Below are 16,664 nucleotides of genomic sequence, written 5' to 3'. Positions count from 1 at the left end.
ACTCCAAGAAGGACATTGAGGTGCTGGAGCGTGTCCAGAGAAGGGTGACGAAGCTGGCGCAGGGTCTGGAGCACAAGTCTTATGAGGAGTGGCTGAGGGAGCTGGGGCTGTTCAGTCTGGAGAACAGGAGGCTGAGGGGAGATCTCATTGCTCTCTACAACTATCTGAAAGGAGGTTGCAGAGAGGTGGGTGTTGGTCTCTTCTCCAAAGTGACTAGCAACAGGACAAGAGGAAATGGCCTCAAGTTGTGCCAGGGGAGGTTCAGGCTAGATATTAGGAAAAATTTCTTTACTGAGAGAGTGGTGAGACACTGGAACAGGCTGCCCAGGGGAGTGGTGGAGTCACCATCCCTGGAGGTGTTCCAGGAACGTGTGGACGAGGCACTGTGGGACATGGTTTAATGGGCATGGTGGTGTTTGTTGGTTGATGGTTGGACTCGATGATCTTACAGTTCTTTTCCAACCGTAGTGATTCTGTGATTCTGTGAAATATTTTAGTGTCTCCTACTCTGCTGCTGAATGGCTAAGTCTGTATGGTGAACCCTTGTGAATACTTCAGAGCCTGGGTCTGTGTGTGAACATTGGCTTCATTCTCACTTCCATTCGAGATAGGAATGCTAGAATGGAAACGTTTATAAAAGCAAAATTGAAAGGTGTTAATAAAAATTTAAAATTAAATATTCCCTCATTATATAAAATGCTTGGTTTTTCCTAAATAAATAACCAAAATTAATGTTTGTTTATATTTCGATGAAAGTATTTTCATAGAAGTTCAGTAGAACATTTTCACTTTTCCTAATTAGCAAATAAACTGTCATTAAAGAAAATGAATCCCTTACATTTCTTTAGTGGGAGACGAAGTATATATATAGAAAAGTTTGCTTGCTATTTTAACACTTAAAACAGTTGTTTATTACTTACATGCACCCTTAAACTTTTCAATTTTGGAATTGTTTCTTAAGCTAGCCTGTCAAGGGTAAACAGAGATTGCTGTAGCATGTTTAAATAATAAAATCAGAACAGGGCCATGCTTTGATATAAACAGGTAATTAAAGAGTTGCATTAACTTATTCTCCCTCAACTCTTATTTTTTCAATACATGTTTCTTAGCTCTGTGATTTCCTGAGGGTGATCATTTTGATACATGTGAAGGAGGGAAGTTCAGTATGCCTCAACTCCTCTACAGAAGTGTGCGGGGGTGGGGACTACAAAAGAAGGAAAGCCTTTTCCAGTATTGAAAGGTGTCTCTAAATCTGTCTTTCCTGTTTAACTGTGACTTGGACTTATGAATGCACAGTGTAGGAGCAAGACTGAAGAAGAGTAATTAAAATGTTGGTCAAGTCCTTTCAAAGGCTTGTGACAGTGTTTGGGGATCTTCTTTACTGTGACACTGCTAGTACAAATGTAGTTGGGGGTGGGGAGATGCTGTAACTATAGGGCACTGCCACAGCCTTATGTGGTGGAAGGTGCCTTGATGTCTTATTCCAAGTATTTCTTATTTTTTCTGGACATCTGCTATGTTGCTGTAGTACAGTAACATCAGTTTTCTATTTATTTTCTGCATTCAAAGTGTTTTTATACTTTCCAGAACGCTATACATCCATGGCCATACGAAGCTGGATTTCATGGTCTGGTATACTGCAATTGAAAAAGCAGCAGGTACAGATGGTAATGCATTACAAGATCAGCAGCTCAGCAAAAATGATGTTCCTATTATAGTGAACAGCTGTATAGCATTTGTTACACAGTATGGTAAGTACAGTGGATTTCATTCAACCTAAGATCATTTGTATAATACCTAAGCGCCCACGCCATCAGATCCTATTGAATGAGTTTATATATTACCTAAAGTAAAACCATACCCCTCATTAGCCTTGCTGTTCTTTGTTGTGATGATAAACTACACTGCCACATATCTGAGAATGGGCAGTTTGGGGAAATACAACTCGGTAGATGTCCTTTATAGACACCTTCCTATTTTAAAAATTGACTTGTTTGCCTGATATAGCTCAGTCTTGGGATCCAGTGCCTCAGTGCAGAACACCTCAGCCCTGAAAATAAGCTCTGTGAACCAGGAAAGGCTACGGCCTGGACTGGTCAGTGTATCTTCTGGGAAACTGATGCTAACTGTGGAGCTGATTTCAGTGTTAAGGCTGCTGGTTTTTCAGCATAGTAGCCGAAGTACATATTTAAACAAATGGTAACTGACTATAAATTTTGCCAGCATAACTTATATAGCATTAGATCATATGCAGATGATGTCTGTGTCCTTTTTACTACTGCAAATTCATCAGTTTTATGAAATGTTAAATACCTATCAACCCTGTACATATCTGTCTTCAGTATAAATATGTCTGTAACCTCTGTCAGTATGAGAAAGCCTAATTTATATTTCAGTGATTGAAGTTTAACTAAATAATTTTTTGAATATGGCAACACTGCATTATGGTAAATAGTTGTGTCTGGGTTACAACTATTGCCTAAAACCAAAGGAAAAAATGGTTTTGCTAAATTATTTTTTTTCATCATTAGCAATAGGAATTATTCTTAGTTTACACTGTTTCACGTGCTGAAATGTTGTTAAAGCAGGGTAATGATGTCCACCACTCAGAACAATTGCTTGTGTGTATTCTAAATAAAAATTCAATTTCTTAATGTCTTTTCAATAAGTCAGATCTTTATTGTAAAATATGTTTTTTCAGGATCAGCATTACTGGGTGTTCTTTGAAAGCTGAAGGAATTATTTGTATGCATTACTTGTATGCATACATGTTTTTGTATCATCATGGTAAAGGTTCTGTCTTTAGTTGTGGTCTACAGATGACAGACACTACCGGGTCCCACAGCTGTTCCTGACAGTAACAACACAAAGGCAGTATCAAATGGTAGTGCTTGTGGGCATTACAGGAAAGATGAATTGCAAGCACGTAAGACATGATTTCATAGGTTTTGTCAGAGTACTTAATTTGACAGGTACATAGGAAAAGCAGGTTTTTGTATAAAATACAGTTCTCTTCCAAGAAATGTGGGGAATGGGGGAAACACCTCTACAACGAGAAATAACAGGACTGCACATCTGTGCCAAACTTCCACAAGTTTTAAAAAACAATAATAAAGTTTTGGCTACTCTCATATGCAGTAATTGAAGGTAGTCTTGACTGTGTTTTGAACTGAATTTTCTTTTAAGTTGGCTTTGGTGTTTTTAGTTGCTAAATACAAGAATAGTGGCTGCCTGATGTCTTCCTAAACATGAGAAAATTCCCAAAAAAGGTAGACTTTCTACTAATCTTGAGGCTTTTAAGAGTGACATGTTTCAAGTTGATTGAATACAATAATACTTTACTGAGTCCTAAGTTGAATTGATCAGTAGGGTAATAAAATAGTGGGAGTTTTGCTCATGAAAGCAGCCATGTTTTATGTGTAATACAATCCCAGTCATCAAAACTTCTTTCCTTTACTGTGCCTTTTGAAACTATTGTTTTAGGAAGTCCTGAAGAGATCAGGGGATTTGAATTGCCTGTAAAGTATTCCTGAAATTGTGATCCCAGACATGCTTAATATTATGTTGTATATTTTTGCAAAGAGGTCTGGTTGGGTGTGAACAGACTTGGCAGTGTTTTTACTAACAAAGTGAGTATGTGCAAAAGGTCAGAGAGATTTTAGTAGGAAATACACTGTGTTTGACACCCAGATATGCTTTTCATATAATAAAGTTTTTTCATATAATAGTGTTCTTTTAAAGGAATACTCTATTTTACATTTATTTTTCTGTCTTGTATTTCTGCAACTTAGGTTTAGGTAGCAAGCAGATCTACCTTAAGAATGGCAATTCTTCCAACGTGGCTGAACTGCTGGAAAGCTTCAAAAAAGATGCCAGGAGTGTTAAACTAAGAGCAGGAAAACATCAGCTTGAAGATGTAACTGATGTATTGAAAAGTTTTCTTTCTCAAATAGATGATGCGCTTCTCACTAAAGAACTTTATCCATTCTGGATCTCTGCGTTAGGTAATGTATTCAACAACACTCAATACAGGAAAGGTTGTATGTACATTTTCAGTATCAAATTTGAGGGGGTTGTTAATTACTTGCCCTCTGTCGACGTATGTTATTTGATAATTGGCAAAACAATTGTAGTGAGGAAAAAAGTCTTTTGAGCTTGGCTGCAATAGACATGTTAATCAGAGGTGATTTTATTGCCTTTAAGTGAACCAGAATAATAATAACAAATAGCCATGTTTCCCTAACAATATATCTGTAAACAGTAGACCAATATTGCACTGTGTCATAGTTGGATCAGCCAAGGTAAGAAGTGATGATGAATATTTTATGGAAGCATTGATGGTAGAATTCAAGAAATAGACAAACGTTAGAATAGGAAAAGAATGTGTACTCTGTCTTTTGACCACATGTAGAAGTTTAGTTCAAAAGTGGCAAAGTGTTGATGCTGGCATCTGCATGGTAGTTAAATTGCAGTCTTGCTGCTTAAATTCTTCAAGTATCTTTTATGAGCATTCTCACAAAGATATGTATATTAACAATGTAGACTTGTTAACAACTGTTACTTGTTTGTTTCCTTAGAAATACTAGTTTAATTTGAAAGAAAATTTAAATAACTTCAACCCAAACTGTAACTTGTGATGCATTTGTAACATGAGGATGTCTGTCTCTTTATGGTTGAAAACAGAACCATGAGATTACTAATACATTATTAGTTATTCATTACATAAATAGTGATTATTTTTATAGCGTTAGTACAAAACAGCTATATTTCTATTTGTTTCTATATTGCAGTATTTATAGACTGCAAGAAACAAACTCTTTCCCTCCCAAACTGTGCTATAAAATTGCAGATTTTGCGTAGCAATAAGAGATGCATAGGAAAAGCTAAGATAGAACATTAATTTCTGCATTAGTGCATTGAAATTATATAGGCCTATTTACTGTGTAGCAAGTTTTGTCATTAAAAAAGTTATTAAAAATATATTCCTCTCTGATTCTGCTTAAGTTCAAACATATGGAGGTTGCTTTAATAAGAATCACTAGAAGTTTGGGAAATTCAAATATGGATGTTACACATTTTTGACCTTTAACCTCGATTTGAACAAACTAGAGGAAAGAATATTAAGAATTTATTCAATTACCACAAGATTGCTCTCATCAGAAATCAGAAAAAGTTGTATCTGTAGCAGTTTAGATTTAAGTTCGTTCTTTCGTGAAAGTTCCTAACGGCGTAAGTGATTTAACTTCCTGATTCGTACATGGGGTTAAAATTCTGCTTCAGCTTTACAACAGAGAAAGTTGTCCTGTTATACTTAAGTGACACTGAATGTAATTGTGGGAAGACTAAAACGCTCAGGAAGATAGAGTAGAACACCTTTAAACTGTTTTTTTTGTTGTTTGTTTGTTGGTTTTCCTTCCAATTACTGAAGAAATCAAAACATAGTGCAGTAGTTAGTGGAGAGTGCTAGCAGTCAGCTGGAAGAGATAAGAGTAGTTCTGTGCTTGAGAAGCAAGGGACTGAGAAGAAAAAGCTAAATAAATAAATAAAATTTACATTAACTTTGTTCATGCCCTGAGCAGTTTTAGATATCAGTTTTAGATATTTGGATCTTTAAACTACTTTGGACTTTGAGACACTTTTACAATAAAAATAAAAAAGATGAAAAGGTCTTTTCCTTTCTCATCTTTGGGGACTCTTAGAAGTACATTTGCACTTGTGCATACACAGATGTGCTCTCACTTGTACACACACAAACTACAGATTAAATATCCTTTGAGAGGAAAAGCAATTGCTATCATGGGATTTAGTTTTAAACTGTAGCAAATGGTGCTTGAATATAGAACTGGCCGTCTTTATTGCTGATATTGTTTCCTTGAACTAGTGCACAGTAATAGACTCTCTTAATAGTAGGTTGTCAGTATTGCCATTATGAAGAGGTTGATTGGGTAAATTGTAATTTTAAATGACTAGATGTTGCCAATATAGTTAATGAGAACTGCTGTTGGTTTTCAGTGTGTGTTGTTATTAACACTCAGTGATTATTATTTTCTGGCAGATACACAGAATGAAAAGGAACGTGTGAGGAAGTATGGAGCTTTTATTCGGACGCTTCCACCAGTCAATAGGGCAACTTTGGCTGCTTTAATTGAGCATCTTTACAGGTCAATGCAAATGATGCACTGTAGCAGAGAAATTCTTGTAATGTGTTCTCAGTATAACTCTACCATAAATGAAATGTGGCTTGTTTCATTAACTAACAAATGCTTACCTAGTTGTGATGATTAATTATATTAGATTCCCTTAAATTTATAATGTGTTTTGTCTTTGGTTGTGTTTTTAGAAGTAGGTATCCATAAATATCAATGGGATGGAACAGCCTTACAGTGAGAGAGGGCTGCCAGTGTATGTGTCCAAGTAGGGAAATTTTTTATCTAGCTTCTTTAAACAAACTCATTTTACCCCTGTCTGCTAGTCTTCTGGAGGATTGTTGCAAATGGGTCTTGAAATTAAAAGATTTTTTCAGGGAAAAATGTCCTTCTCTACAATCTGTATTGCATGTAATAACTTAAGAGAATTAGCTACCCTTTCCATTTTTCATTGATGCTTCATTTTGCAACTGAGGTAGCAGTAGACAATATCCAAAATATAAACTTGTCTAAGCAATAAAGGTCATGTCCTATTACTAGATCAAGGAAGCAGCAGCAAATATATAAAAAATGTGTGACTTGGATGATTCTGCAGTGTCATGGTTAAATAGTAATGGTCTATATTATATTATCTATTGAACAAGTCAAATTATATTCCTGGTAAATTGTAGTGTGTAGAGAATGTGTAGAACCTTTTCTTTACAGGATATTGTGTTCAGAAATCACATTACATAGCCAGGTACATAGCAGATGTCTTTTAAAAACTATATGATTATTAAATTGATTGGTGCTATTATTGGGATAAAGATTATATTAAGTATTGTGTTTAATGATGTTTCTAAGCACGTCCAGTTCAGATATATTAATATGCTATTATATCTGTTCTGAAAGTAGTTTGAATTCATGTGTATAACAGCCAAAATTCTGTGATACTTTAAAGTGTTTGCTTCCAAAAGAGGACATATTATGTAAACAACAGAACTGATATGAAAACTTTACCATAATTATAGAAACTAAGAAGGATCTCATTTGTTTCCATATTTTGTTTGATCTTAGATTGTAAGTTTGTAGGATATATAGTGAAGCTGTATTTAACATTGGTGCGGCCTCACCTTGAGTACTGTGTGCAGTTCTGGGCCCCTCAATTTAAGAAGCATGTGAAGGTCCTTGAATGCATCCAGGGGAGGGCAACAAAGCTTGTGAAAGGGCTGGAAGGAATGTCCTGTGAGGAGCAGCTAAGGACTTTGGGCTTGTCTGCTTTGGAGAAAAGGAGGCTGAGGGGTGACCTCATTGCTCTCTACAGCTTCCTGAGGAGGGGAAGTGGAGAGGGAGGTGCTGATCCCTTCTCCCTGGTATCCAGTGACAGGACACGTGGGAATGGTTCAGAGCTGCACCAGGGGAGGTTCAGAGTTGATATTAAGAAAAATTTATTTATCAAGAGGGTGGCCAAATACTGGGACAGGCTTCCTAGAGAGGTGGTCGATGCCCCATGCCTGTCAGTGTTTAAGAGGCATTTGGACAATGCCCTTAACAACATGCTTTAACTTTTGGTCAGCCCCTGAATTGGTCAGGCAGTAGGACTAGATGATCCTTATAGGTCCCCTCCAACTGAGCTGTTCTATTCTATTTTTATTCTATTCTAAGTACTTTTGATATCACTTGAGATGCAGATAGAAAGTATAAGTTTTCATTTCTGTAATGAGATGTGAGATAAAGAATATAAAGAAATAAACATAAAAAAGAGTAACTAATAGATTTCTCCATTGTATTTAATGTAGTTATTCTTTTTGAAATGCACTCCATATTCTGTAGTGGAGCCTCAGACAATTAAAGCAACAATGAAACCTTCTAAATATGTTTATTTTTGCTTCAACAGGGTGCAGAAGTGTTCTGAAATCAATCATATGAATCCACACAATCTAGCCATGGTGTTTTCCTCATGCTTATTTCAAACTAAAGGCCAAACTAGTGAAGAAGTCAATGTAATTGAAGATCTAATTAAAAATTATGTACAACTTTTTGATGTAGGTATCTTTTGTATAAAAGTGTCCTAATTGCTCAGCTGTTAGACACACTAAAATATAGAAATCTTCTTAAAGGTGATCTTGCTATTAGTTACACTGTCTGAGGATTTGCGGGGCTTTTGAACTCTAATTCAGTGGACACTGTTCTTTGTCTGCTTTAAATTTTATTTCTCAGCTAGCTTAGCCTATGTAGGAAAGACGGTATTTATAGGATTGCTGTGAGCTACTGTTTTCCAAAATGGTACACGTTCTTGCTGACACCAGCATACCAATTTTAAGATTATGACTATTAAAAAATAATACTTCTATTAAAATTTTATGGGCCTGATCAGAACTGAAGCATGGAAGAATTCTGTGTTCTTAGTCTCTGAGCTGTGGTTACAATGAGGACTTCAGAGAAAGTGTTTGGTTCCTTAAGCCTAGAAAGAACATTAAATCCAACTGGATAGAAAAGATACTACTAGCAGCAATTCATATTAGCCGTTTTGGTTTAGAGTTTACTGTGCCGCTGTAACATTGCTTGGCAGTTTTTCAGGGAATCCTCCCTCTTCTAACATGTACTTGGTAAAGTTTATAGTAATGAATCCCATCAATGAAGTGCTGTTTCTGACTGATAGGATATTTTGCATAGCTGCTTCTATAAGAACATGATTATCAGTATCGTTAATTGTAACAATATTTATTATTGTTACATTATTATTTATTATTTACTATTGTTAAATGTAAGCATTCCTCTATATTTATATTTGTATTTATCTTATATTAAATTAATGTTTGCTAGTTTATGTTGGCATTTTTATACTAGCTCCCTTATACTTATTAATTGATCAAAAATAATCCATTTTAAACAGATAAATGAAGACCAGGTCAAACAAATGGATATAGAGAACAGCTTTATTACCAGATGGAAAGACACTCAGGTAAGTGGCAAGTATCAACTGGTATGAAAACAATTTTAAGAAAGACCATTTTGTTGTTTACAGGTTTTTATACCTAGATTTCTAAATATAAATTCCTCAGTTTGTGTAGTGACCAGTGTTGTTAACTACAAAGCTGAGGGAAATAATATGAAACAAAAGAGGAGGCATAAACTGATAAAGCCAAACAGTTCTGTGTGAAGCATACTCTGGAATTATGTTCTGGCTTGAGCACTGAGATAACTTACAGGCTGTTACATGCTTTTACTATGCTTCAGAAATTGTACTAAAAGGAAATGGTCAACATTTGCAACTGTGAAAGTGATGACCTGTCTTTTTTTTAATTTCAAACATGCATATTAAATACCTTCAAGTGTATATTAATACTTTTACTATTTCATGAGCTTTGGGTATACATGGTCTCTCTTCATTAGAGTTTCACCATCCCTTTGAGTTTAAAGCATCTGAATCTTTAGCTGCATCCTGTTTTGTGACCATTTCTAGAACCCCAATACACAAATATTATTTGGGGAAGCTTCAGACACATACTAACAGTCAAACTGAACTTTGGGATACAGTATAAGAAAATGGGAGATCTTATGCCACTTATTATCATCCTGAGTTCCAGTCTTACCTGTAAGAACTTTTGAATAACTTCAGAGTGATAAGAAACAGTGAAATGATAGCATGTTTCACTGTCTGAATTGTATTTGTGTACAGTCCTAATTAAAGCAAAAATTGCTAAGTTTCATAACACTACCAAGGTGGTCGAATTAAGAGAGGTAAAACGAAATGTAGGGAGCTTAAAAGCTTCTTCAGAAATCTAAAGTAGTGGAGGAGAAGCTTTCAGTGATTTTGGAGCTTATAGGGTTTTAGAAACTAATAGAAAGCTAGCAGAAAAAAAAATATATAATGCTCTGTCTGTTGGCTGCCTTCCCTCTTCCAGCAACAGTTTTGTGGTACCTTATAAGCCATCATTAAGAAGACAGGGTCTTGCAAATACACATTGAAATTGCATGTTCTGTGAATTGCTATCTGGAGTCTTATTTTTGTCTCATATTCCCTTATTGTGTGGGTCAGTGTGGCATGAAGCTTTCTGACCATAATGGCCTACTGTGGATGTGCATATAGATGGTAGAATGCCTATTTCCTCCTTTTGGTGCCTGGTGGGGAGTGACTAAATCACTGGGAAACAATTTAAAATTTACTTCTAGTGTCTGTCTTGCAGAATGGAAACATCTGCCTTGGTAATGGCAGAAAAAAACCAAATTTGATATCCCTAATAGCATTCTGCAAGGCAGGGGTTGAAGTATCTTTAATGAAACTTATTAATTCTGGGGTCCATGAAAAGGACCTTATTGAGATTAGAGAATAACATTCTGAAGCCTAAGATAGTGGAAATGCACAGACTTTTAAATATATTCTTTTCTGTGGTTTTAGAACAAAAATAATCCTTGATACAGGTTGTTACACTATTAAAATTTTCCAAGGAACTCTAGGAAGCTGCAATGGTTAAATGTTTGTAATACCTTATGGAAAAATTAAGGAGATATGAGAGGAGTTTCATGAGTAGAGAAAGAGATAGTGGAGACATTTTGATTAGATGGGGAGAAAAAAGTAGAAAGGAAACTGAAAGGCTTTTGATGGATTGAGTAATATCGCAGCAACTGCTGGCTAGGTGGGTTTGTCTAAAAATGAAGCTGTGAGTAATATAGAGAAGACCCAAATAAAGTGGTTTTGTTTTGTATTTTTCCACCCCGGATACTACTGTGAAATCACCTTTATGAGGTGTATTGTATTTAGAAGGCTGCCTATTGAAGAACGAGAGAGAGACTTGCTTTTCATTTTTTTAAAATAGAAGTCTGGGCTTTCTAAAACTGGTAAGGTTTTTATTAAAAACCTTCAAGCACCTGAAAAGCTAGTCTTCCAAATTTTAAACTTTATAATCAAATTGGAACCTTAATGAATAATTGGGCCTATTTGGACTGGTTTCCCTGGGACTCTCCAGGTTGTTGGGCGGTGGAGTTACAGAAAGATTGAACTGGGATTTTAACTGTTCTTATTTTGCTCTTAGCAAAGTCTGTAACATTAATAAACAGATTTCTGAATTGATGATTACATATACTGTGTTGTTAAACTCTGGCTTGATTCTCATAACACACATGGCTAAGCTTTAAATTCTTTACAAAAAATAATAATATCACTTTAACCGTAAAATGAAACAAAATCTGCTACCTCATCACAGAATTACCATAGAATCATAGAATATCTCAAGTTGGAAGGGACCTATGAGAATCATTGAGTCCAACTCCCTGCTCCTCACAGGACTACCTAAAACCAACCTCATGACCAAAAGCGTTGTCCAGATGCTCCTTAAACTCCGACAGACTTGGTGCCATGACCACTTCCTGGGGAGCCTCTTCCAGGGACTAGCCACCCTCTTAGTGAAGAACTGTTTCATAATGTCCAGTCTGAACTTCCCCTGACGCATCTTTATTCCAGTTGTCTAGGTTGGAAGGAACTCATGGATATCATCTAGTGTAATTACACTGCTGCTCAAGCATGGCCTCTTAGAGCAGGTTGCCTAGGACTGTGTCCTGTCAGATTTTGAGTATCTTCAAGGATAGAGTCTTTCTGGGCAACCTATTCCAGTGTTTGCCCACCCTCACAGTATAATTGTTTTCTTGTGTTCAGATTGAATTTTGTGTGTTTTTTAATTTGTGCCCGTTGCCTCTTGTCCTGTCACTGGATGTCACTGAGAAGAGTATCTCAGTTTTCTTCAATCCCTCCCATCAGATATTTATACATGTTGATAAGATTCCCTCCAAGCCTTCTCTCCTCCAGGCTGAACAGTCTCAACTCTTTCAGCCGCCTCTTATATGAAAGATGCTACAGTCCCTTCATCATCTTGGTGATTCTTCACTGGATTCTCTCCAGTCATTACATATCTCTTTCTTTTACTGAGGAGCCCGACACTGGACACAGTACTCCAGATGTGGCCTCACCAGTGCTGAAGGGAAGAATCACCTCTCTGAACCTGCTGGTGGTGCTTTGCTTAACATAGCCCAGGAGGCCATTGGCGTTCTTTTCTGTGAGGGGGCATTGTTGACTCGTGATCAGCTTGTTGTGTACTAGGACATCAAGGTCCTTCTTGGCAAAGCTGCTTTCCATCTGGTCATCCGCCAGTATGTACTGATACCTGGGATTACTCCTTCCAAGGTGCAAGACTTGGATTTCCCCTTGTTGAACTTTTATGAGGTTTCCCTCTGCCCAGTTCTCCAGCCCGTTGAGGTCCTTCTGAATGTATCAGCTGCTCCTCCCAGTTTAGTACCATCTGCAAACTTCTTGAGGATGTGCTCTGTCCCATTATCCAGGTCACTGATGAAGATTAGTGGTCTCCTGGCTGTTCAGTCAGTTTTCAATCCACATTACTGTCTACTTATCTAACCTGTACTCTGTCAGCTTGTTGATGATGATGTTATGGGAGACACTGCCAAAGACTTTACTAAAACTGAAGTAAACAACATCTACTGCTATCCTTTCATCCACTAGTATCCTTACTGTAGAGGACTATCAGTTTGGTTAAGCATGATTTCCCCTTCGTAAATCCATGATGACTAATCCCAATCAACTTGTTCTCATTGATGTGTTTGGAAATGCTTTCCAGGAGGATTTTCTGTCACCTTCTCAGAGACTGAGGTGAGGTTGACCAGCCTGTAGCTCCTGAAATCTTCCTTCTTGCCCTTCTTGAAGATGGGATCAATACTTGTGGTCTTCCAGTCTTTGGGAACCTCTCCCAGTCATCATGACTCTTCAAAGATGATTGAGAGTGACCTTACAGTGACATCAGTGAGATTCCTCAGCATTCGTGGGTCCTACTTGTGAGGCCCTGTGCACTTATGTACATCTAGTTTCTTCAAGTGCTTCTTAACCTGGTCCTCCTCCACTGAGGGTAATAATTCCTCACTCCAGACCTTCCCTCTGGTTTCAGGGGCCTAGGATTCCTGAAGGTCAGTCTTATCAGTAAAGGCTGAGGCAAAGAAGGCATTGAGTACCTTGGCCTCTTCTGTGTCACCTGGTCCCCTGCCCTGTTCAACAGTGGGCCCGTGTTTTCCCTAGCCCCTCTTTTGCTTTTTATGTACTTGTAGAATCTTTTCCTGTTGCCCTTTGCATCCCTTGGAAGCTTCAGCTTGGGGTCAGCCTTGTTTTTTCTAACCTCATGCACAATGGGACAGTAGCTCTGTGCTTTTCTTGGGTCACCTGCCCCCGCTTCCATCTCTTCTACACTTCGTTTGTATGGCTCAGTTCAGTCAGGAGTTCTTTGCTCATCCATCCAGGCCTCATAAATAAAAGGGATGATTTGCAGTGCTTTCTCATACTTAAAATTTGGAAGTCAGCAGTGAAAGGGCTGCTTATTTTATTAGGTGGTATGCAACTGTCAAATTTGTTCTCATTCATTCTGAACACATTGCTAGAAATTACTACTTTTAGTTTCAGAGAGAATGCTTATACAGTTAGAATTTACAAAATAGAAGAAAATGGCACTTCTTACTTTAGTTTAAAGAGAGAGAAAGGTCTAAAAAGAAATGCATTAGGAATTGTATTTAAATGCATACATTTGAAAATCTATTTTTTTATCCCATGGGAAAAAAAGTTCTCCAAAGAATGTGGTAAATAAGCAGCAAATACTTAGATATGATGTATGAGAGAGTCTCAGCTGTACTGTGGAGTCTGCCTACTGAGTCTCCTAGATACCACGTCACTGATATTAAATTTCACTGAATTGTGTTATCACCTGGGTTTATCTGTGAATTTTTTCTTGCATTCATTAAGTGCTTTCTCAGATAATTTCTAGAGTAAGTTATTACACCACAGTTATTATTTCCATCTCAGCATTCCTCTGCCCCACCCACCCCCGGCAGGAGGTCTTGTGTTTGCATACCACAAAGAGTTTTGAAGGTCCAAAGGTCTTAGGTGCACGAGGGCTAAACTTAGCTGAGGTGCAGAAGCACTCCCTGGCTTGCTGTGTGATCTTGGGACCCCAGTTGCTCAGGGCAGAGGTCTGACTGGAGTGTATCCTGGTTCTTTCCAGGCCCATGCTGTTAGGTTGCTGGTGGCATGAACTCAGGCATTGTGTCACGTAAGAAGCAGTATTTCCATTTTAAGAATTTAGTGCAAGGCTCCTGGATCCCTGATGTACTGTTTTGTCCCAGATTAAGCACTTAAGTTACTTGTGAAATGGGCAGGGACACTTGAAGTCTTAACAGTCAGCATGCTGCACAGGAAGCGTTCTGACCTAGCCAGTAGCTGGGATGCTGAAGGAAGGAGCCTCTTAAATTCTCTCTTCTTTCATGCCTATTCACGTGTGTGTCAGATACTGATTCACAGACCCAAACCATCATCTTAAGATAACGTACTTTCTAAAGGAGAACTTGGACATTTTAATCCATTTTAATATGCAGATGAGGAATGGGGAGGCTAAATACTTCCTTGAGCAAGGTAAGGGCTGACCTGAATGCATTTTTCCTTCTTTTGAATATCTGTGGTTACAGTGTGGTACAGCTTTATTAGATGCAGTGGAGTGTATTATTTCCTTTGGAATTGATTCCACCCCTTCACAATCCTTCCACAACTTTACAATCACCTGGAATAACTTAGAGCCTATTTGTTATGGCACTGTCTTGGAAATGTGAATTCAAATCATTGGGTTTGGCAGTCAGCTCCGTCAGAGTGTATCCTGGATGAGTTTAATAATTAGATGGATTGAGCTCCTCAGCTTTACTAAGATGGCATCAGTCCTAAATAAGAAAAGAAACTTTAGGTACCAAGAATGTTTTAATGGGAAAGGCTAATTCATTGGATACACATGTACATAAGTGATTGTTCTGAGGATTGCTATTGTGAAATTAAACACAGGAAAATCAGTTTAGTCTCTTTTTGCATTGCTCAAGACCTTATGTGACCAAACACTTGGAATTTCCATATGAACTGTTACATGAACAAAGGAAAAATATGTCAGAAATATCTGTATGCTAGAAAATCTCAATGTGAAAAGGAGACAGAAAAATTGATTATTAATGAAAAATGATTGTAGTAAAGTAACACCTTTTTCACTCTTCTAGAAACATTTTACTATTAAGACCTAATTAAATATTTTATGCTTTATTATTTGTATTGTGTGGGCAAAATGGATGTGCACTATAAATTGTGTACATTGTTTTATGGCTTTATTCTTTAATATAGACTTGAATGGCATAAAATGGAAAATAGTATACAGAATGATCGATGTCCCTTTTTCCCAAATAGGACAATAATCTCAGCTTAAAGCTGTGGTTGATGTTCTTCTCCCTATAAAGAAAACAAGTAATGCAAAATTCTTAGAACAAACTTGGTCACTGGGGCATTTTAAAATTGTGTGTCTGAAATGATTCCAGATTCCTCCTTGGAAAACATGAATTCTTAATATTCAGTATACGTTTTCACAACCTGTTATGAGGAAAATAGGAACTGAGCTGCTGGATTTTATTAATTAATCTCTGTCAATATTGTATCTGAAGACATCATGAAATGCTGAGTTTGAGTTAGAAAATGGTTTTGGATTTTATCAAATCATTGGTATCTTTACTCTGTATGGCATTTCCTGGAAAAAGAGCCACTGGAAGTCAAGCTAGCAAATACGAACTTAGGAGACCTTAGTTGTTTGTGATCACTTGCCCCAGAGATAATGGCCTTTTTCATTTTAGCTTTCTAAACAAGCAATGGACATTAGAACAAAATTTCTGCCTTTCAATGGTTGATGAATCGAAGTTTGAACTACTTTTAAAGGAAAGGGACTGCATTCTCTCTGTTATGTCAGCCTATTACCCCTTGAATATAACAACTGAGGAATGGAGTCCTCAAGAGCCTGACTGTCATTTGTGGCAATTTCATTGTGACTATGAACATTTTTCCCCTCTGAATTAAGCTGTGGAATATTTTATGTCAGTTGCCAATTTTTCTCTGGCAGACATGATTAATGTAACTTGTGTTTCAATTTAAAAATACATTTTTCTAAAACTTCATGTGCACATAATATGTGAAATGCATGGATGTCTAATGCCTGGGACCACTGCAATGCAAAAAGGAGTAATTCTGATCAAAGATGGTGTATGTGCTGTTGTTTCAAAGAATTTACTGCCTGAAGCCCACTGATTAAAGAAGCTGCTTCTAGGTCGTTACAAGGATGTTTTGAGATTGTATATATAACTTTTTCTCTAGAAGAACTGAACATTTCCCTAACTATGTGTGATGTTGTCAGTATGTTATGTTGGGGGAGTACATTAGACCTGGACTTAACACTAAGTGCTTTTGAAAAAGACTGACCTTCATCTTTGTTATACTTTACATTTATAACTTCTGTCATGAGTATAAAGTGCATATTACTCATAATTTTGGAAGACTAGATTAGATTATATGGATGCCTACACTTTATATTTTACCAGGCTTGGCCATATAAACTTTTAAACTGCTGCTGTTAAGGCCAACTTAGCATTTGATGCTTTCATTTACACTATATACAGCATAGCCAGACCCCAGCC

General features: G+C 37.1%; 1 protein-coding gene across 1 annotated transcript in view; it reads left to right on the top strand.

Annotated features, from left to right (window-relative positions):
* The window catches only part of ARAP2 (ArfGAP with RhoGAP domain, ankyrin repeat and PH domain 2), a 130,652-nt gene that overhangs the window by 82,894 nt on the left and 31,094 nt on the right, over window positions 1-16,664 (top strand). Inside the window, exons 19-23 of the mRNA XM_059817809.1 lie at window positions 1,588-1,751; window positions 3,792-4,004; window positions 6,056-6,161; window positions 8,023-8,170; window positions 9,022-9,090. Of these exons, the coding sequence (XP_059673792.1) occupies window positions 1,588-1,751; window positions 3,792-4,004; window positions 6,056-6,161; window positions 8,023-8,170; window positions 9,022-9,090 (700 nt within the window). The remainder of the gene's footprint in view (window positions 1-1,587; window positions 1,752-3,791; window positions 4,005-6,055; window positions 6,162-8,022; window positions 8,171-9,021; window positions 9,091-16,664) is intronic.

The sequence above is a fragment of the Gavia stellata genome, chromosome 5 (genome assembly GCF_030936135.1).
Source record: "Gavia stellata isolate bGavSte3 chromosome 5, bGavSte3.hap2, whole genome shotgun sequence".
NCBI classification, from domain to species: domain Eukaryota; kingdom Metazoa; phylum Chordata; class Aves; order Gaviiformes; family Gaviidae; genus Gavia; species Gavia stellata.
The sequence above is the reverse complement of the archived record's forward strand: the minus strand, read 5'-3'. Positions and strand labels throughout refer to the sequence as shown.